This window comes from Trichosurus vulpecula, chromosome 9, assembly GCF_011100635.1.
Source record: "Trichosurus vulpecula isolate mTriVul1 chromosome 9, mTriVul1.pri, whole genome shotgun sequence".
Classification (NCBI taxonomy): domain Eukaryota; kingdom Metazoa; phylum Chordata; class Mammalia; order Diprotodontia; family Phalangeridae; genus Trichosurus; species Trichosurus vulpecula.
The window spans coordinates 191429935-191450888 of NC_050581.1; the positions used below are offsets into that span (position 1 = coordinate 191429935).

Below are 20954 nucleotides of genomic sequence, written 5' to 3' on the forward strand. Positions count from 1 at the left end.
CCCACAGAGTTCCCATTCCAACAAAGCCAACATCTAGGGTCATCCAGCCCCCTTGGAAGATAGACTATAGGGACTCTTTCTACTTAGGTCCTGAAGCCCAAATGTGCCTCTTTGTAACTTCAATCAATGCATCTGTCAACCAGCATTTATGAAGGGCATACTAGGGGTACAAACCCCAAATAAAGTAGCTTCTCCCCTCAATTTACACTCTATCAGTGAACACGGCCTTGGCACAAATTGGTACGTACAAGATACCATGCACCATCCAAGGGAACTGGAGAGAAGGGTCCTGCAGCTGCAGGTATGGCTTCCAGACAGGGATGTTTGAGCTGAATTAGACTGTACTGGGAAAGTTGGTCAACATGCGAGGATATAAGCATGCACAAGGTAATTTTGGGGGAGATGTACTGGCTGCTGGGGTTGGGGCATTCAGGAAGGGCTTCCCGGAGGTGGGGCATAAGCTGAGCTTTGAAGGCAGTAATTCTAAAAGGTGAAAAGGAGGAGGTAAATTCCAGGCCCAGGGGGGACAGGGCAGGCAAGTGCCTTTGGGAGTGTCGATTGTGAAAAAAGGCCAGAGCGTAAAGTGTGTGAAGGAGAATTCTATCCAATGGGGCTGGAGAGATTGGCTGGAGCCAAGTTGGGAAGGGCTTTAAGGTTTGTATTTGATCCTAGACTAAGAGGGAGCCACACAGCATAATACTGAGATCACAAAAGGGGGGATGGAAGGATGAAGCAAATGCTTATTAAACCCCTGCTCTGGGCCAGGTTCGATCCCCGGGCACAATGGGAGACCACAAGTAGATGTAGATAAGAGTAAATACAGTGAATGGCAAATAGGGAAACACAAGGTAGGTTGGGGGTGGCATCAGGGGAGATTTCATGCAAAAGACAGTGCCTGAGCTGCATCGTAAAGGAGGGCCCAAAGAGGCAGAGGTGAGGGGGGACAACGGGAAACGGAGCAGAGACAAGGCTGGTCTGGCCCGACGGTACGCAGTGTGTCTGGGGAGCGGCGTCCACCAAGCTTGGGGAAGCAGAGGCTAGGACTGCATTGAGAAGGGCTTTCAAAGCTTCCCCAAGGAGCTGGCTTTTTATCCTTCCGCCAAGAGGGAGTCACAAGGTCCTCCTTGGGCAGCTGAGGCAGCAGAGACCACAGGGACAGGCTCAAGTTGGGGAGACCACACCCCAGGGATTGTTGCCACTAGAGTGGCTGAGATTTAGTGCGGGAGGACTCACTTCAACAGCCAGAGATAGAGTTTTAAGCAGGGAATCCTCCTTCAGGCAGTCGATAATCATTTATTGAAGCCCTACTATGTGTCAGGCAAGCACCGAAGATACAAGGACAGAAACAATCTGTCCTCCAGGACCTTGCAGGCATGAAGTTCTGTCAATCACCAGCAGATCGAGCTAGGTCCTGGGTAAATGAGCCTGCCAAGCTGGGGAGCACTCCTGGTCTGCAGCTTCATTCTGTATCAGACAACACAGGCTTTCCCAGGTTTCTCTGAAATGGTACCTTCCATTGTTTCTACAGCCCGATGAGATCCCTTCCCACTCACAGACTGCCATGGACTGAGCTCTCCCCACTGACAGGCGCCACTTAGTTTGTCGGTCTTTGCAGCTATGCAAAGGCGCCTTCTGCACCTCTTTAAGAGCTATGGCGGTCGTTGGATTTTCTGGGCAGCTTTTTCCTGTTTTCCCTCTACAATCTCCTTCTTAGGCTTCCCCTTCATCCTAAGCCAACATCCCTTGTGGGATTCTGGCTCACAAGATGCCGCCTCCCCCATATCAGGATGCATGCCTACATCTGGCTTCTTCTCTCCTCCACTCCTAGCTCTAGAAACCATGCTCTCTGCCAGAGTTCCATCATTTCCACCCTGGAAACCAGTTCTATTGGTGAAAATTAGATACTGAACAGAATTGACCCTTGTTGGTTCCTCTACCTTTTTAATTATTAAAATCATTATTAAGTCCAGTGAAGAAATGTATTTACTCCACTTTTGGCATCGAGCCCCAGCACGTCTGGATAACTGAAGTCCCCCATCACTGCTGTATCATTCAGAATAGGTTTACAATGTGTTTTCTCAACATCTTCTCTCTTTCTTCTTTCTGTCCAGGTTGTCTGCAGACTATTCTGATGACAAAATAGCCTGTTTCTTCCTCCACTGATCTTAACCCTGCCTTTGGTTAATATTACCACATTTGGGGAAATGATACAAGCTATAGAATCTGGCACTAGACCATGAACTTAGGAGCCCAGAGCCACGGCGGGTGGGGGGCTTTGTATTTATCACTTACACATTCTACTTCCCATTAGACTCTAAGCTTCCTGGGGGCAAGCACTGTTTAATTTCTGTCTTTGCAACCACAGGATTTACTGCAGGGCCAGACCCAAAACAGGGACTTGCTAAATGCTTAACCAACTGAATGCTTTCGAAAGGCAGCTGAACCAACTGGAGGCGAGGGAGAGAGAGAGCTTCCTTAGCTCTGAGTCCAGAGACATAAAATCCTGCTCCACCCCCCCAAACCCCCAGCATTTTCTAGGATTCCAGTCAGGAATCCCCATTGTTCTCTTCTACAGTAGCTACCTTTGGTGACGTTCTCATCATCCTTAGAGAAAAGTATAATGGTCTGTCTGAGACCAGGGACCCCTCCTCCCACCCACATCTGACAGCGTGTGGTGCGGACTGTGCCAGGTGCCGGGGCGGAACGATGGGCTCCCCTTCTCAGCCCCATCCCATCCAAGAACTGGCTCTCCTGACCTCTCTCGCCTCCCCCTGAAGGGGCTTCCCACGGCCTGTCTGGGTACATGCAGCACCCCCAGCATCCCCCAGTGAACCCTGAGGGCAGAGTGAAGGGCCAGTGCCTTGTAGGCACCAAGTGTTTCCTGGATTGAGCTGAACCACAGATGGTGAACAACACTTTATTTCCAGCACGTGGGGAAGGTTAACATGTTGAAGTAACAAGCACTTAACGCCACTTTGATTCTGAGGTTGCTGGCCAGTCACTGCAAGGGCTGGACAGACAACCCCAACCCACTCCAAGTGAAACCCTTCAGCACCTCTCAAACACCTTATAGAGATCTGGCAGATTGGCGAGCTGCAGGATGCTCCCATCCTCGGAGAAATGTTGAGGCGGTAAGAGGTGCGACCGGAAGGCTTTGTAGAGAATGTGCTCCACCGTCCACTTCCAGGAGACTGAAGAGGATTCACACTCTTCGCTCTGAAAAAAAGAGGTTATATGTGACCGAGGAGGCTCCCAGACCTGGTCTGGCATACACCAAAGACAGGGAGGCTGTATGTCCTAATGTCCTCTCCTGCCCAGTGTCCCCTGCGGGCATGCATGCCACTACCCAGTCACTGCAGCAATACCACAGCCCAGAGGGGGCAGGGACTTTCTAAGAAAAGCAAGATATCATCCTGATAGATGGCCTCTCATCGACTTCCAAGCACCTGGCTGTCCACCATGGTGCTTCTCTGGCGCTGGCAATGACTACACTGGGGAATGGACTGAGCACTCCAGCCAAGCTAGTGAGTCCTGATGGCCCTGAAGTACGCGGGAACCTGACGCTGAAGTTAGTTTTGAGAATGAGAAGATCTCAATAGGTCAAAAGAGCCTGAGTGCAGACTGTGGGTCCCAGGGTGGGCCTCGCTCTCCCTGCTGTCGCTGCAGCACACACCTCCCCGAAGAAGCTTCCACCCGTGACACCATGAGGCTCTCCCCACATCGGCCCCTCAGCCTGACCCACGCAGTCCAACGTGTTGGATGGGGCCCTCGTGGTCCTGTTTCCTGCCCCATTTCCTCAGAATTGAAGCTCTTTTTCAATGATCATTACGTATCCTCAAGTATCTGTGACTGCTTCAATATAGACTAAAAGTACTTTTCAGGGTTAGACAAGTAGAAATCACTTTTTCCTTGGAAAAACTGTGAGCCAAGGAGAGTGCAGTGACTGCCTGTGTCTGCTAGAAAACCAAGAAACTCCAATGTCATCATGCAGCAACACCTGTGATGCTTCCTTCCCTGGGAAGCATCATGACCATGTAGACTGGACTTTCTCTCGATTGTATTGAAACCAGACCAGTAAGATTGGGGAAGAAAGAGCAAAATCTAATTTGGCATCCAACTTGTCATACTCAAGCTGCCTTTGTCCCCAAATTCAGTCCACTTTCTGGCCCTAAGCCACAGGTGTGTCTTACCCGCCTGGCCTCCTATGGCTGGTTACTGCTGCTTTCCCGGGGCCTGGATGAATTCTAAGAATGACCCTCGGCCCACAGACGCGACATGTACATGGAGCAGTTTTGCGAGTGCGGAAAGGCTCTAAGAAGCTCTAAGAAGTTCTAAGAAGCCCCATAAACTCAACCCCCATTTCTCACTCTAAAAGGTCAGGTTCACTGAGGCTAAAATGTCCAGAAGTTATAGTTAGAATCACCAGAAGAGCTGAAGTTAAGGAAAAAGCCCCAGATTCTTGCGCATTACACACAGAGCAGAGGCACCAGGTCCCTTTGGAGTCAAGGGAGGGATCACTGACCTCTTGGCCAGGGAGAGTGGACTCCTCCACTACATACTGCTTCCTGATGGAGTAAAACATGGCGCACTCTTTACTGAGGCTTTGAAAACATTCCTTTTCTTCATCCCAGTTTACCTGTTAGAGAGACACAGAGAGAAACTAATTGAAAATCATTGAGGACTGGATCAACACATCATTGTGTGAGTTCAAAGTGGCTCCAAACTCATTCAGGACAGTGAAAGTTGCTGCTGGGGCAGCTGGGAACTCCAGCCCTAACCAGCAATTCTACCCTAACCCTCCAGCAGATCCAGGATTTCGTTAGGGACTCAGATCTGAGCCTGCCCAGCCCAGGCCTTTCCTTGGCCTCCCGGCCCAATGCAGCGGCCTCCCTAGCTCTGGCCACATGCCCAGCCCACCATAGTTCTCAGACCATCCCTAACCACAAACTTCATGGTATCACCTCTGACTAATAAAAGGAAGGAAGGTGGGCTGTGTCCAGTGGCCACCTCGTAGAGATCCTCCTGGAGGAGGCTTCTGCACTCAGCATTTATTCTTCCAGGGCAGGACTCTGGGGGCCGCCCCTCTGGGGTCCCTGCTGCTCTTTCCTCCCAGGATGGGCCTAATTCCTCCTAGGGCCACCTCAGGAGGCTTTCCTCTCCACTTCCTCTCCCTGCCTGGATCTGGCATTTACTCAGCCTGAGGGCCGAAAGAACAGCCACTTACCTCGGTAGCCAACCGAAGCACGAACATGGGAAGCCCCTCTAATGGGGGGACATAGTTGTCAATCAGAAGAGGCAATCCGATCAGGTTTCCTTCCTGCCAGGGAGACATAGAAGTAAAAAAAATCCCATCAAAACCAAAGGATACACCCTCTGCCTCATCCCTGCAAGGAGAGGACCCTCAGAACGGGGCTCTGGGGCTTGGTTCAGGAACCGGTGCCAAGATTCCTGTTCTGCATGATTTCTTCAGTCCTGGCTTAGGGAATGGTCACATTTTGTAATGAAAGGATGTGCTTCTCTAACAGGCCTATTCTAGGCATGGGGAAAGAGGGCTGCTGAGATGAGATCCACGGGGCATTTGGTGATGCTTCTGGCCTGATGTCCCCTGTCTGCCTTCTTTATCCATCCCCAACTAAAACACAGAAATCGCTCCTCCAGATAAGCCACAGAGGCCAGAGGGAAGAGGGGCCAAGGCCTGCGGGGTACCCACCCTAAGCCTCCTTCCTCTGGGGGCTTCAGGGGCCCTTCCTTCGACCTGGTAGTCTGCTACAGGGAAGCTGGGCACGGGTGCCATGTTCTCTCTCTCTGGGGCCTCCTCCCACCCCAGTGGAGCCCAGCCACAATGAAAGGAACCTTGCTGGCTATGTCGTTTGGAAAGGCCAATGAGGAAGATTCTCATTTCAGGTTCTGTTTAAGTCCTCTGTGTAAAAACATCCCCTCATGTCCAAGAACACAAGGGGCAAATGGCCGCACCTCATCGATTTCCAGGGAGAAATAGTCTGCGAGCATCTCGGCCTTCTTCTTCAGAAATTCGACGATGTATTCTGCGAGTCCCTCTTTGGGGCCATCTTCCTCCGTCCAGCCGCTTTCCGGATGGTCCAAGGCAAGCATGGCCAGGTCGTATAGGGGTGCTGGCTCCTAGCGAGGCACACAGGGGAAGAAGAGCAAAAACAGGACGACGTCATCACCAGGTGGAGTGGACTGGACTGTCCAAGTGTGGTCAGCAGTGATGCCTGCTGCCCTAGCCCTAACAGGGAAGCGGCGCCTCCATCTGAGGGAGCAGAGTCAAGAGGAGGCAGGCTCCACCCCCACCAAAATGACAATTCTCTCCCACAGACACCTCTGTTCATTGCATGCATGGGAGGGGGAACCTCCTCTACTGGGGGGTGGGGCACGCTTAAATATGACTGTTGAGACCTTGGACAACTACCAGTTCCTATCCTTTGACTATCTGTCAGCGGGCGAATGACTCTTATTCCGATGGGTTTCAATGTGTACCTTAAGAGTAAATCTTAGTCTTATGATAAAAACTTGGTACAAGGACGTTTTTCCTCCCAGTTAAAGAGTTTCCTTTTAATGTTACCTACACTGGTTCTGTCTGTGCAAAACCTTTTTTAGTTTCATGTCATCTCATCCTCTGTGATCTCTGTCCCGTTTGGTCACAGGAAGTTGGGGTAAGACTAAGCTGATTCATCACCAGTTGGCAGCTCTGGTGAAGGGGCTGGTGGAGGACGAGCGTGCAAGTGTTCACGCAGGCCGTCCCTAAAGCTCCCTGCCCCGATGACTGAGCACTGGCTGGAGGGTCCACACTTGCTCCATCAGTGTCTGGTAGAATTAATGCAAAACTGCACAGTTTTCACGAGGAGGACGGAACCCACTGTTCCCTCTCTTTCTTTTTGGTCTTAAGGACTCCATAGAGTTCTTAAGGTTTCCATATTGTCATGTTTAATACTGCTGCTATGATCCTTGGAAGTAGCCAGCCTAGGTGCATACCAGGGAATGCACAGGGACAAAACAGAGAAAATACACACAGTGGTTTGCTCCCCAAATCAAAGGGACATTTGTTGAATTTCACTGAGTCAAAAGAGAAATTTCCAACAAGGAAGGGCCTTACTGATAATCTCAGCATCCCAAAGTTGGCAAAGTCATAGATGAGTATCTGGTAGAAGAGTTCTTCACTGAAAAGAGAAGAGAAGTGTTCAGGGAAAGGTGAGCTGAGCACGACAATGACACCTGTGCTGGGGGGTGAGAGCCGGCCCCCAGCCCTAGAGACTGCTCGCTAAGAGGCTGCCTGGGATTGGTGAAGGCACTGCCCTCACCCGGGAGTTCCCACTTCACCAAAACTATCTGGTTCTGTTTCTTTGCTGTCCCACTCTGCTTCTTGAAGGCTGGGGCTGGGCCTTACCCTTTTCCTTGACACAGGTGGATCCCTTTGGCAATCTTGTAAAGCCCATGGACCCCTTCCCAAAATTAGGCCTTTAATTGAAAGAAATACTTAAGTTTAGTGAAAATAAAGACTTAATTTTCTCCCATCAAGGCAGCGGGTGACACAGTGCACAGTGTGCCAGGCCCGGAGCCAGGACAACCTGAGTTCAAATCTTGCCTCAGAAGCCTAACAGCTGCATGCCTGGGCAAGTCACCCTCTGTCTGCCTCAAACAGAGACAATGCCAGCCTCAACCTCCCCAAGTTGCTGTGAGGATCCAACGAGATTGTCTTTGCGAAGCGCTTGGCGCAGTGCCTGGCCCCCAGCAGGGCTCTTCCAAAGGTCCCTGAGCTGACTTTCCTCTGCCTCTTGAAGGATCCACTGTGATACGTGCACACGGGAGAGCCTGTGTCATGTCCACGGGGCCAAGCGTGTCCTTGTGTCTCAGGCCAGTGACAAGCAAGGTGGGTGGTGCAGTGCGGGGCCCTGCTTCGCTATGCCTTGGCTTGGACTCTCAGAGCCCACGCCTCAGTCCACGGACCCATGGCAGAAGCTGCGCACAAGGGATCCACAGCCCTTTCCAGGCCTCTGGAGGCGGTGCCCAAGTGTTCCGAGTAGCAGAGTCACGGCCAATCCCTTCCCACACCCACTGAACTCAGGGAGGAGAGGACTGGAACGGTAATCAAGGCACGACTTTTTACTGTCTCCTCTTTTGGGATGCTCAAGCCATCAGGTGCCTTTGAGGAGTCTGGCCTTTGTTTGAACGGGCCAGGTAGAGTGGGCTCTGTTTGTCTTGGAGTGTTTCTCAGCACTAAGGCAATCAGGAGTCACTGATACCATATGGTGCTAGTGACTGAAGACCTTTCCCTCACCCTAAACGCTAAGTTGGCCCCACCCTCGGGGGCCTCAATGGGTGTAAGAGCTCTGAGGCTGGCGGTTTGCCTTTGGGGGCACACTCATTGAAAAAGTGTTGGTGACAAGACTCTGGGCACACCGTTGAAACAGCCCCCCCCCCCCACTTTGATAACCCAGGTGTTGGTGCTTCTCTGGTAACCATGTACTGCTGTGGATAGACTGGCTTGTGTGATTTGCTCTATGTTGTCTCTGCTTCTAATTTCTGTCTGTACCCTCTCTGAAGTTCAGGGTGCCGGCTTTTCCCCCTGAACTAAGTGAATGGTATTTGTATGTTGAATTAAAGTGGGACTGTTAACCCCATAAAGTTGCTTTCCTTAGAAAAGCATATCAAAGAACCTGTGCTGGCAGCCCTTCTGTGCGCACAGTAGTGGCAAGCCACATTGTTGTTACAGGGCCCAGCGTGGCTTCAGGTGGGGCCCCAGCAGCCCTCTGCTGCCCTGGTCTGAGAAGCCCATGGGCCCTCTCCAGACGCAGCCAAGCATGTCCTCTCCAGTTTGGTGGAGACTGATGACAAAGCTTTCCAAAGCAGGCCACCCATAGGCTCAGCACAGTGTCCGGCCCACAGCAGGTGGCCAGAAATGTTAGCCTAGCCATTATCATCCTCATTCCTGGACAAACAGTTCAAACAAAACCAGCAGAATTCTTGTAGTAAAATCCTCTAAAATTATTATTTTAAATACCTACTGACAAACATCAGGGTCATTGTTTAAAATGGGGTGCTTCTGGGTTCCCTGAAGGCTCATTTAGTCTAAATGGCTCCTTCCATGCCAAAGGTGCTTTTCCTTGTAGCTGAGACACAGCCTCCCCACCAGCTCCTCAGCCTACTCGGGGCTTTCTATGGGTCATCGGGTGACAAAGTCCTGGGCAGCCTGTGGCCAGGCCTGGATGTAGGCTGCTTCTGGAAGTGGCTGGCAGGGTGTGTGAGAAGCCCAGGCCTCCTTTAGGGAAGTCTATTTTCCATGTACCATAACGGACAGGACAGTCTCCCAGAAGCTACACAACTGCAGCCTCAAAGCTACCTCGCTGGACAGGCTCTCCTCTGGAGCATGTTTCCCTGGTGGGGTCTTCAGGGTCAGAGAGCCTTAGGAAGCCCCACCTGGTGCCATGCTGCCAAATCTGAGAACACATGGAGGATGGCACTGTGCTCACAAGTGGGCCTGGTCCACTCTTCCTACCCTGGGCAGTCCTCCTAACTGGCCTACCAACTACAGCCAAAAGGCCTTTCCTAAATTCTGACTATCCCACAAGACTGAGTGTCATGCTGTATGCTTGGGGGCTGGCCACCCAGTAGGGTGATGGGAGTAGTCCAGTACATGAAAAATGGCAGAGCCCTGTCTTCTTTTCCAACCACGTGTCAGCTCTTCCTTGCACTCACCACCCGCCACAGCTCAACACCCCATGATTCCTAGCTTACTGGTTGTGTTACCTGAGTTTAGTGGTGTTCAGAAGGTACAGCTTGGTCTGGTACTGGGCTAAGGCCCACTGTGGGGTCACACAGCCAACAAAGGAGTGGTTGCGCAGCATCTCCTGCAGAGCTGAAAAGAGGATGCTATCAGACCTGGAGCCAGCCTGGCCCCCTCAGGGCCCACCTCCCTCCCTCAGCAGCCCAGGCAGGCATGGCCCCAAAGCCATGGCTCCACTGTGCTAGGAGGAGCCCCTTGGGCCATCAGGGTGCTCAAGTCCATGGCCTGGATGGAGCCCTGCCCAGAGTCACAACATGTAATCTGATGAAGGAAACCTGAGGCTGAAATACGCTGTCCCAACCAGGCCCCCCAGGCAGGGACGCAGGGGGCGGGCCTGCCAAGCCTGTCTCAGGCCCTGCTTCCCGGCACAGTGTGCCCACAGAGAAGGTCCCTGGGCCACAACATGTCCCTGGCAGAGCTGGTCTAAGCAAGGGCTGGGGATGTCTTCATACATCAGTTATTTTTCTCCTTGGTTACTGGACTTGTTCCTACCTCCACCACGTGGAGGGGTCTGGACATGAAAGGAAAGCTCTAAAATCTACTGTTTTACCCCGAAACTTGGAGGACCAGGGTGTGGGGAGAGAAAGAGGAAGACTCTGGGGGGTCCCGTCCCTTGGGATCCAAGGGGCTGCAGTCCCTGCAGATGGAAGGGCTGCTTGGGGCGGATCTCCTCTTCATGACCTTTGGGTCCCTTCAAATTGAGATGATGTGATTCTGTGAACACCTCGAGTGACTTAAAGGGTCCCCTAACTTTGCCTTGAAGCAGCTGGTGGCTCAGTGGATAGTGTGCAGCCTACAGTCAGGAAGACCTGAGTTCAAACCCAGCCTCAGATGCTTACTATCTGTGTGATCCTGGACAAGTCACTTAACCTCTGATTGCCTGACCAAATGATGCGCTGCAGACACAACCACATGACTGAACAACAAAAACTTGGCCTCGGGCTCCCCTCCCTCTCTGCCCCCCCCCAAGAACTTATTTTTTTTTCCTGCCTGAAAAACGCCCCCACATCTGTAAGTCTGCCGTCGCTCCTCTTTTCCTTTCACAGAAGACAAGACTGAACCACTGTGCTCCAAAGTCAACGCTGCGGGTCAGTGGCCAGACTCGGAGGAGGCCAGCCAGCGCAGGCCTGGGCTCTTAGCACTCAGTTCAACCTAGTACCCTTGAAAAGTCTCGCGTTGTTTCCTTGATTAGATCGGGAGTCCTTGGTGACCTCCTTGCCTCAGGGGAGGGCCTAGTTTACGTGGGTTTGAGCGTCATGTTTGGGACATCAGAGGCTCTTAGACCACGTGGGTTTGAGCGTCATGTTTGGGACATCAGAGGCTCTTAGACCACGTGGGTTTAAGTCGCCTCTTTGTGATGATTTTAGGTCACGCGGATGAGTCCCATGTGTGATTCACCCTTGACCCTGAAAAAGGTATAAAACCAGGGGTTGGCTTTCTCTTTTTCAGAGCTCTGACCCACAGCAGTTGTGGTGCACATGACTCTGGGCCAGCCCTTGTTATGAGCTCCCGGGCTGAACCTAGATGTTGGTAGCTATGAATTGTATTTGGTCTGTCTGTTGATGTTTGTAATTTGTTTGTATCTTGCTCTGAAGTTTAGGGTGCTGGCTTTTCCCCCTGAACTGAGTGAATGGTATTTGTATGCTGGATTAAAGTAAGCCTGTTAACCCCTTAATGTTGCTTTCCTCAGTAAAGCAGATCAAAAGAACGTGGGCTTTGGCAACATTCTCTGAGCTGGCTGTTGTTGATTTTACACCCCCCACAGCAGCTGCTAGCCGGATTGTTGAAATGGCTTCGGACGTGCACTCTGGAGGAACCTCCTCTTAGGGAAGGAGCCATTCTATTTCCTGCCCATTCTTTTTTTCCCCCTAAACTGAGGCTCCCCTAGAAGAGGGACATGACCCAGGTGCCCAAGGGCCACCTGGACTCTGGGTTGAGAAGGCTTGTGAATGACCTTGGGCTGCTAGGAGGCGTCCTGGCTCTGGCTCATGCTCTGGCTCCAGGCTTGGACCCCAATTTCCTTCCAAGACTCTGCCATTACAAGCACAGGACAGGGCGGGGCAGGACTCAGCATGGAACCAATGGCAGCTCAGGGAGTGAAAGGGACTCAAGTGGCCACCCAGCGAGGACTGTGGGAGCGTGGGAAGCAGGGACTAGAAGATTCCCTGCCCCCTCCTACTATGTGCTCATTTGACCCTCACAACTCTGCAACGGGAAGGCTGCTTTGATCCCCATTTTGTACTTCCCTTTAAAAGTCTCAGGCAATGTGCCCTCTCAGTCCCCCAGGATGGGGGAGCGGACACACCTTCATGGCCTTTCTCGCTGATCTCTTCTTGCAGAGTCAACACGCTGGTGAGCTTGACCACCCGCCTCCTCGGGCAGCAGGCCGCCGTCATGTCCTCTGGTGGCATTTCAACATCCGAATCGTCCCTTGGCCTCTTCCTGCAGGAAACAAGCAGAGAATAAAGAAAGGGAACACGCAGGTCGCTGGCCTGCTCTTACGGATGCACCGAGCTCGCTGCAAGGCAAATGTTTTCACTGGTTACTGAGAAAAAAGGGGCCTCCCTGTGTGCCACCCGCAGTCCCCTCATTTCCCAGGTGAGTCACAGCGCCAAGATTAGAACCTGAGGATGCGCCATCTGGCTTTCTCTCCACTATGCCAGCCCACTCAGCCCCACATTCCCCAAACCTTGACCATGTACATTCGGACACTGCCCCACACCCCTATCCACACCCTCATGCTAACTCATGAAAAGTCAGAACAGCACTGATGATTTAAATTAGAAAGAGAAAAAGAAATATGACATCTAAAACTAATATGCAAAATGAAAACTTATCAAGGCTTTATATACATATATATATTAAATGAACAATTTTGTAATGTAATTTTAAAAAGAAAACCTTGTAGACTTAAAGTAAACAAAAATCTAATAATTGTCCAAGACTTTAATGCCTCACCATTAAGAATATTATAAATCCAACCAAAAGATAAATATTAAAAATTAGAGGAACACAGAATACTTTTTAAAAATCAGATCTGATATGTAAGAACTAATGAAAAAAGCAAAAAAAAATTATTTTTTCGAGCATACAGGTAACATACACAAAAACATTAAAAAGGAGAAATTCCCCATTTACAGATCACACTGGAGATCCCATGGAACTGCAGCGAGAGAGCTGATCTCAGCCCTAGCAAGGCCTGACCCAGCCCTGTATGCTCCCCGAGGCCACACCCTCAAGAAGGCAAAGGCAAAGGGGCTAGCTGCCCGGCTGCCTCACAAGGAGCTCACCAGAACAACAAAATCACTGGTCTAAACAAGCAAAGTGTTTTCCCCTGCAAATCACAATGTTTTGAGTAAACTGACCCATTGAGTCAGACATTGGGTGCACAGTCATGAGAGGTAACTGAGAGGTTTCCCTGTCTGTAGAATGGGCAGATCGGAGGCAAGGGCTGATTCCTAGGTCCCTGCTCCTGCTCTGGTCCAGTGATCCTACAAACTAATGTCTGAGGTCAAGAAGGGAATGAAGAAACTTTAGGAACACTACATCCGAGGTGATCCCATGACAGTGACCAAACCCTGGCAAGGGTTGGGCACAGGCTGCCCTTTGAGGCACCTTATGGCACTGAATGCCAATGTTAACAAAACTAAGAACATATAAACACATAAATATGATAAACAAAAGTTAAGAGTTTTTTGAATAAATGACCAAGAAAAACAAGGACAAAATTTGTCAATCAAATAAAAAAGGAAAAACACCAAATTACCGAGATGGAAAATAAAGAATATAGAAAATCACCAGAGGAACGCATCTGGCAAATACATTTGAGAATGTAGAAGAAAAGGCTAAACATTTCCAAAAATATCAAATAGGGGGAAATTTTTTTGAAGAAAGAAATAAAAATTGTTAATTGCAAGAAAACATGCTCAGGTTAAATAAAAAAAAACAAAAAAGGTCAGATTCTACCTTGTAAATATCAAATTGGCAAAATATAGCCAAAACCCCCAAACTAATACCCCCCCAGTCCACTCAATGTTGGGAGGACGGGAAGGGAGCTGGAGCCTTTCTGCTGTGGGCAGGAGTATTGACAGACCAACAGGGGCCTAAGCCTTGGCCCCAGGAGTCCAAATGAAGGCACTTGGTCCTAAAGCTCTCAGAGGACTCTGAGGGCACTGAAACAACCAAAACAAGAGATAGGAATAATTCTAAGGAAGTTTGGGAAGCCCCTAAACAAAGTGATGAAGAAGGAGGGGGGCACAACACCGTGTGTGGGACTTTTTAAAAAAAACCAACAGTAAGTAGCCTTTGACCCAGCAATGCCACTTCTAGGGCTGTATCCCAAAGAGATCACACGAGGGGGAAAAGGACCCGCAAGTACGAAATATTTATAGCAGCTCTTTTTGTGGCGGCCAAGAACTGGAAATTGAAGGGATGCCCATCAGTTGGGGAACGGCTGAACAGGTTGTGGTATGTGAATGTAATAGAATACTACTGTGTTATAAGAAATGAGGAGCAGGCAGACTTCGTAATAACCCAGAAAGACTTCTATGAGCTGATGCTGAGTGAGGGGGGCAGAGCCAGGAGATCACTGCACATTGCCAGAGCCACACTGTGCGATGATCCGCTATGACAGACTTGGCTCTTCTCAGCAATGCAAGGTTCTAAGACAACTCCAAGAGATCTTGACGGAGAATGCCGTGCACATCCCGACAAAGAACCACGGAGCCTGAGTGCAGATCCGAGCAGACTGTTGGCTCTTTTTTTGGTTCGTTTTTTCTTTCTCATGGTTCCTCCCATTCATTCTAGTTCTTCTATAAAATGCCACTAACATGAAAATGTTTAATAAGAATGTGTATGTGGAGCCTCTATCAGACTGCACGCCATCTTGGGGACAGGGGAGGGAGGCAGAGAAAATTTAAAACTTTATGGACGTGAATGCTGAAAAGTATAAAAAAAATGTGTAAAAACCAAAGAATAGTTTTGCTACTATTCTTTTATGTTTAGTGCTCTGCAGACAATACAAAAAAGGCGGATAACGTGGAAAAAAACCCAATTTCTCTCAAGGAAAACACCCTCCTCCCAGTCCCCCAGGAGCCATGCTGGCCTCCTCCCTCCCTCTCAACCCCAGATCCAACGTGGCGCCAGGCCTGTCCATTGCATCTCAGCAGCATCCCTTCTGTCCTGAACACCACCCCTACCCTGGGGCAGGCCCCCATTCCTGCAGGGCTGGATTAATGCCATAGGGGTGGGGGTCTGCCCAGTATCTCCTCCATTCAGCCACCAAAGTATTTTTCTAAAGCACAGGTATGATTGTGTCACCTTCCCACACACATACACTCGATAAACTCCAATGGCTCCTTATACCCTCCAGGATCAAAGACAAAATCCTCTGCTTGGCGTTCAAAGCCCTTTATAACCCAGCCCCCTCCTACCTTTCCGGTCTTCTCATACCTTCCTCCCCCTTCACTTGACTATTACTGAATATGTTTATAAAAATAACAAATTAAACACACAATCATCACTCACTGACTGACCACCTGAACAGCTGGCCAAATGAGGTGCCCTCTGTTTCCTCATCTATAAACGAGGGGGTTCAGGCTCCAAACCCATGATGTAGTGACCCTTAGAGCTGACCATCTCCCTGAAGGGCCTTACCTTTGACCATCCATTTCAGGGGGCCGCCTGTCCCCTTTCTTTGGATCTTCTGGTGGCCCCGTCACTTCTGCGGCTGGCTGGGGGCTCTCTGGCAGCTCCTCCATTTCCTCATCAGGCTGGTCGGCTGTGGCCGCTGGCTGGCGTTCGGGGCTCGGGGCAGGGGGGTGCCCAGCTGAGGGTCTGCTCACAGGCTGCAGAAAAGCATCGAGCTTCTGCTCGCGGGAATCTGTGCGGACCATCTGATGGGCGTAGACCTTGTCGCTCGCTCCCTGGGTTGATGCTGAGGCCCCAGGAGTGGATTTCAGCCCCTCGGTCACCGGGCCAGCAACTCCCGGCAGCAGAGTCTGAATGGGAAAGAGGAGGGGGAAAGTACGGAATTAGGGGGTGCAGGGTGGAGCTCGGTCTAGATTTTCCCAAGTGAGCGTGTATCGGGGCAGCAACAAAGAGCCAAGCCAGAAAGTGGAGAAGCTTTTCTGCTTCAGGAGGTTTTATTCCAGATCATTTCAGATACTTTTGGAGGTAACACCTGGGTTTTGTTTCTGCAGCAGGGGTACGGCAGCCACTACCAATGTCCCCCTCTTGCAAATGAGGAAGGTGAAATTCCTGGCCTGCCAGCCAGCTGGATCCTCCAGGATGGGGCAGGACGCTCCTAGGGGTGCTCTTGGGCTTAGCCTGAGGGTGCCCTCCTTTGGGAGGGTCCCCAACAAGCACTGTGGGCAGGGCAGGGTCTCTGCTCCCCACACTCAGTTCCCAGGGATCCTGAGGAATAGATGAAGGTTGAGGAGTTCTGTGGTTGACCACAATGCATGACAGGAGGGGACCCTGAGCTTGTTATTAGTCTGCCCAGTGTGGTGTGGGGGTCAGGGCCCCATGGGCAGGGGTTTCGACTCCCCCACGCCCCCAGGTTCACTCACCTGTGTGAAGTAGGTGCGTGAGGAGTTGGCACCTAGGAGCTGGCCCTCAATGTGCTGCTGCACGCGCTCCAGGATGCTGTCCTCGTGGAGGAAGTGCACCTCGTGCTTGGTGGGGTGCACGTTGACATCCACATTCTGGGGGGCGATTTCCAGGCTGAGGAAGGAAGGGGACAGGGCAGAGATGAAGTGCAGCCCCCCACCCCAGGGTCTGGACCCAGCTCTGATCATGCTGGGCCTCCAGCAACCACGGCAAGAGCCAGTATTCACCTCTAGATTTCAGGTTGGCAAAGCAATGTCAAGCAGGATCTCGTCTGAGCCTTGCAGCCACCCTGGGAGGGAGGCGTTATTATTGTCCCCATTTTAGGAGAGGAAACCAAGGCAGGCCAAGGTGAGGGGACTGGCCCATGGTCACACAGCTAGGATGGCTCTGAGGCTCCTGACTCCTGGGCTGCAAGCTGGGCCTTGCTCAGAGGGCTCAGCCAAGGCCACAGTACACCCTGACTGAGCCACAATCATCAGGGTGTCCATCTGGAGCTCAGGTGGCCTCAGTGGTCCCTGAGCCCAAGGCTCAGCGTCAGGAGGCAGTGACTTGTCCAATGCCCTACAGGCATGAGGAACAGAACCAGGGTCCAAGCCTGGCTCCTTAGACTCTGTGTCCAGCCTGCTTTCTGTCTTGGGCCAAGGAGGAGGGGACCAGACTCCCCTCTACATTCCCCCATCAGTCTGACCCTCCTTCCTCAGGAACAAATGGGAACATTTGTCCATGTGGGGCTCACCTGTTGCTCCCCAGAGCCAGAAACAAAGGTGAGACTTCATTTTAAAGGAGCCCCCTGCCACAGGGTGTTGGCTGATATGGAACACTAAGGACGCCATCTCGGAGTCACAAGCACAGGGCGGCCTTTGGCCTAGGACAAGGACCTTGACTGCCATATCTGCCAGGTCCTGGCTGAGGAAAGCGGGCTTCTGGGTGGCCACCCCAACAGACCCGACCAGGGAGCTGCCTCAGCCCCGCCTCTCCGCTCCATGAGCTCATCAGCAGAAGGAATGGATGTACCGGATGGACACTCCGCTTACCTTAGGTAAAGAAATGGGTGTGTGTTCTTGGGCAGATAGGCCGCGTACACGCTCTCCACGGCCTTCTTCAACGCAGTGGATTCGACTAGTCGGTCTGGAAAACAGGACACGGGCTTGTCCAGCTTGTGCTAGACCATGGAGCCCAACACCTCCGGCCAAATCAGGCGGCTAATCCCCTCTGCTCAGGCCCATGGCCCTGGAGGCCTTGCTCCATTAACACTACCCCTTTCTGGCTCAGCCTCCTAGAGCGGTCAGCTGTGCCCAACAGGCTGTCTCCGGCCCACAGGCCACCCCCCAAAATGGTCTACTTCCCATCCAAATGCTTCTAGTGACCATCTGCCATGGCCTTGTGCCAGACCTGTCCTCGGCCACAGCCTCCCCTCCTTTTCCACACTGGGTGTCCCCAAAGCAGAGGCAGCATGCTTGGTGGCACTTGGGGCTCTAGGATTCAGAAGATTTGGGTTCCAATCTCGGCTCTGTGCCTTCAAACCTGAAGCATGTGGAGCAAATCACTATCTAAGGCCCCTCTCAGCCTGTACTCCATGACTGCTAAGGTCCCATTCAACTCCAAACACTACAAACCCACCATCCTAAAGAGTTAACTGTGGCCCTCTTCTTTAAAAAAAATAATAATAATAATTTACTTCTCTCTGAGTACATTCCTCACTGCTCCCCAAAAGCTGGTGTTCACAGCAAAGAATAAGGCACAATGTTTTTAAAAAAGTAGTTCAGCCAAACATCAGCCAATTGGACATCCCTACTTTCACTCCCATGACCATCTCTGCCAAGAGAGGGGAGAAAAGTGATTACTAATAACTAAGCATTTGGGGAGACTCAGAGTTCCCCCTTTCTTTTCTATTTTCAAGACCTCAGTCTCTGAAGGTGGAGCTAAACTACTCCACCCAACCCGACCCAACCTTACAAGGAATCCCTAGTCTCAGGTGAATTCTAATTCAATCAAACTTGGGTGGAGACAGATCCTTTTGTCTAGACAGCCCAAGGCTGGGGGTGATCCAGCCACAGACAGAAGACTGGCTGATTTCCTCTCAGCCCCTCACCTCCCAGTGTGTTAACCAGAGTTCACTGTTACTCCTCTTCCAAGATCACATATAGGCCCAGAGCCTGCCATGATTGTCTTTGGTCTAAAGGAGGTGGCCAAATGACCACCCTTTTATTAATAATGTGCTGGCCTTATTAATAAAATGATTAAATTACCCAGAAACTATGTCTCTTGAACCTTTTTAATCATCAGTTATGGCTAACCATGAAGGGATCGGAGGCTTGCACTCTAGATTCTTAACAAAAAACTCCCCTCTATTGGGCCAGGGGAGAGCTCTCCACAAGTAGAGGTCTCAGTTAAGACTCTGGCTGTGATCTGACTCTCCCTTTTACCTGTAAGTAAATTTTATCTAAGTAACTTTATCTGTTTTGTGTCTATCTAGCTCTTTTTAACCTTTCGGACTTTAATTTTCACTTTCACCCGCTTGGTATCCTCTTGAACAGGCTCACAGGGACACAGGGCCTGCAAACGAAAGCCTCTGCCCAAGATGGCTCTGAAAAGAAGTCCAATTTTTTAATTGAGTTTTGGGAGTTTGAGCAGAGATGTGGGGAGCTACCTGAGGAATCTGGGGATCCACTTTAGGATTGGAAGCCTGGCCATTCCAGTCCTCTTATTAGTTTTAAAGAATAAGTGGGAGTGGCCCGAGATTTCATTAAGATGAAATAAGCAAGCTATGAGAGTACCTGCCAACTCTTATAAAAACTATAACATCCTGGAGAGCAAATTAGGTTACAATTCTGCCCCAGAAGGTTTTCAGGCAGAAGTGTGTTGAAGGAATTAGGCTCAATGTGGGATTTTGTGTGTGTGTGTGTGTGTGTCTGTGTGTGTGTGTGTGGCCAGACAGGTAAGTGAAAAGGCAGGGCGGAGAGTTCTCCCAAGCAAGCAGCTCTTCATCTCAACACTGATTTCTGTATGTTCTGTGGGAGTTTATAGTTTGGCAGGTGCAATCAGAGAAGGGATTTCTCTCTGAGTAAAAATGCCAAGTTAGTTTTTCTTTGCTGGGACTTTAACTGCAGCTCCAAGCTGACAATATCTCTGACCAAACTGCCCATCATCTCAAGTGAGGTTAATTAAAGAGTAACTTAAAGCCACTTGGATTATGTTTCAGTTAAATCTAGAGAACTGTCTTTGCCCCCCCCACCCCCAATATATCTGACATCAGGGCAATGTGTTTAAAACTGCAAAAATAAGTATTCTGGCTTTTAAAACACTTCGCTCAAGGCTTTTATATCAATAATTAGGATTTCGGTAATTTGTTTAAAATGTATATTAACATGGCAAGAGCTGTTTTTATAAGTAACGCTGGTGAAAATCATGAGAGAAATACAGCTCTCTTGATCTGTAAATTATTCAGCGTTAGCTCTCTCCAGACTCTAAAAGGTGAAGAGCAGCAGGACAAAAAGGAGCGTGAGGATGACTTCTGATTTGGAATTTGAAGCAATGTTCCTGTCAAGCTTCGGGTAAGTAATATTTTAGGAGTCACCACATGTTCAAAGTCCCTCTTGTTCCACTTGGCAGTTTCTACTCTGGGGGAGGAGGCATCTGATAAAAACTTGCTCCTAAGTGTGACAGAACTTATTATGATTAAAATATGTTCTATACTACCACTTGTGAAATCTTCTGCAGTACATTAGCTGGAAACAGTGAATCCCATAATGGAAATAAATGCTTGGAATTAACAGCCTTTGCGTGAAATCTAATACTAAATCATTAAAATCATAAATTAAGCTTCTTTATGACACTGTTTAGAAAACAGATCCAGATGTTCAGTGTTATGATCATTACACTATATTAGGAAGCCTGTCCGCTGTGTGGTTTCCAGTCAAGTTACCCTGGTTATGTGATTTGTAAGGTGTATAAAAATAATACCTAACATTTAATTCAATAATTTATTGTATTAAAAATATTGTTAGAAATGTGGATTCTTTAATTCTTTGGGGTTAAAAGATTTGCTAAAAGACTAATTTGTCAAAAAAACCCAAAAACCAGTAGCAGATTAATAAATGAGTTAGGGTGTCAATACTGCAAGATTTCAGGATCTAGCCCCATGCTTAGCATAGTGATTTGACTTCTATTAAGAACCAGAAAACTGCAAAGGAAAAGAGTTTTAGAAGCCACTCTTTAGGCAGCGATAGTCTAAGAGTAAGGTTAGAGAATCATCTGATTCATCATGCCCATCCACCTTTCAGCATAAATATGCAGGAAGGCTTTATTAAATTGAACACTGCATAAATACCGGCTACAGCAAAGATGCTGGCTACTCTGATTTGATCGTTCCATAAAATCTGAAGTGTTAACTTGTATTGTTCACTTATTTATTACTTGATCCAACTATCTATCTCCTTCTGTGAAAACTCTTGAAGGTTTCTGCCTGGAGAGACTGGCCACGGTGCCGGTGTGAAATCCACCTCCTTGGGTCTCTGCCCAGGCTTAACAGCAGCAGTTATTT

General features: G+C 49.8%; 1 protein-coding gene across 1 annotated transcript in view; it reads right to left on the minus strand.

Annotated features, from left to right (window-relative positions):
- Positions 1-2903: 2903 nt before the first annotated feature.
- The window catches only part of MLH1 (mutL homolog 1), a 53940-nt gene continuing 35889 nt past the window's right edge, over positions 2904-20954 (minus strand). Inside the window, exons 10-19 of the mRNA XM_036738564.1 lie at positions 17446-17539; positions 16372-16525; positions 15458-15801; positions 12108-12244; positions 9766-9874; positions 7115-7178; positions 5974-6138; positions 5225-5317; positions 4523-4636; positions 2904-3216 (exon numbers count right to left, since the gene is read on the minus strand). Coding sequence (XP_036594459.1) covers positions 3049-3216; positions 4523-4636; positions 5225-5317; positions 5974-6138; positions 7115-7178; positions 9766-9874; positions 12108-12244; positions 15458-15801; positions 16372-16525; positions 17446-17539 — 1442 coding nt within the window. The 3' untranslated portion in view covers positions 2904-3048. The remainder of the gene's footprint in view (positions 3217-4522; positions 4637-5224; positions 5318-5973; positions 6139-7114; positions 7179-9765; positions 9875-12107; positions 12245-15457; positions 15802-16371; positions 16526-17445; positions 17540-20954) is intronic.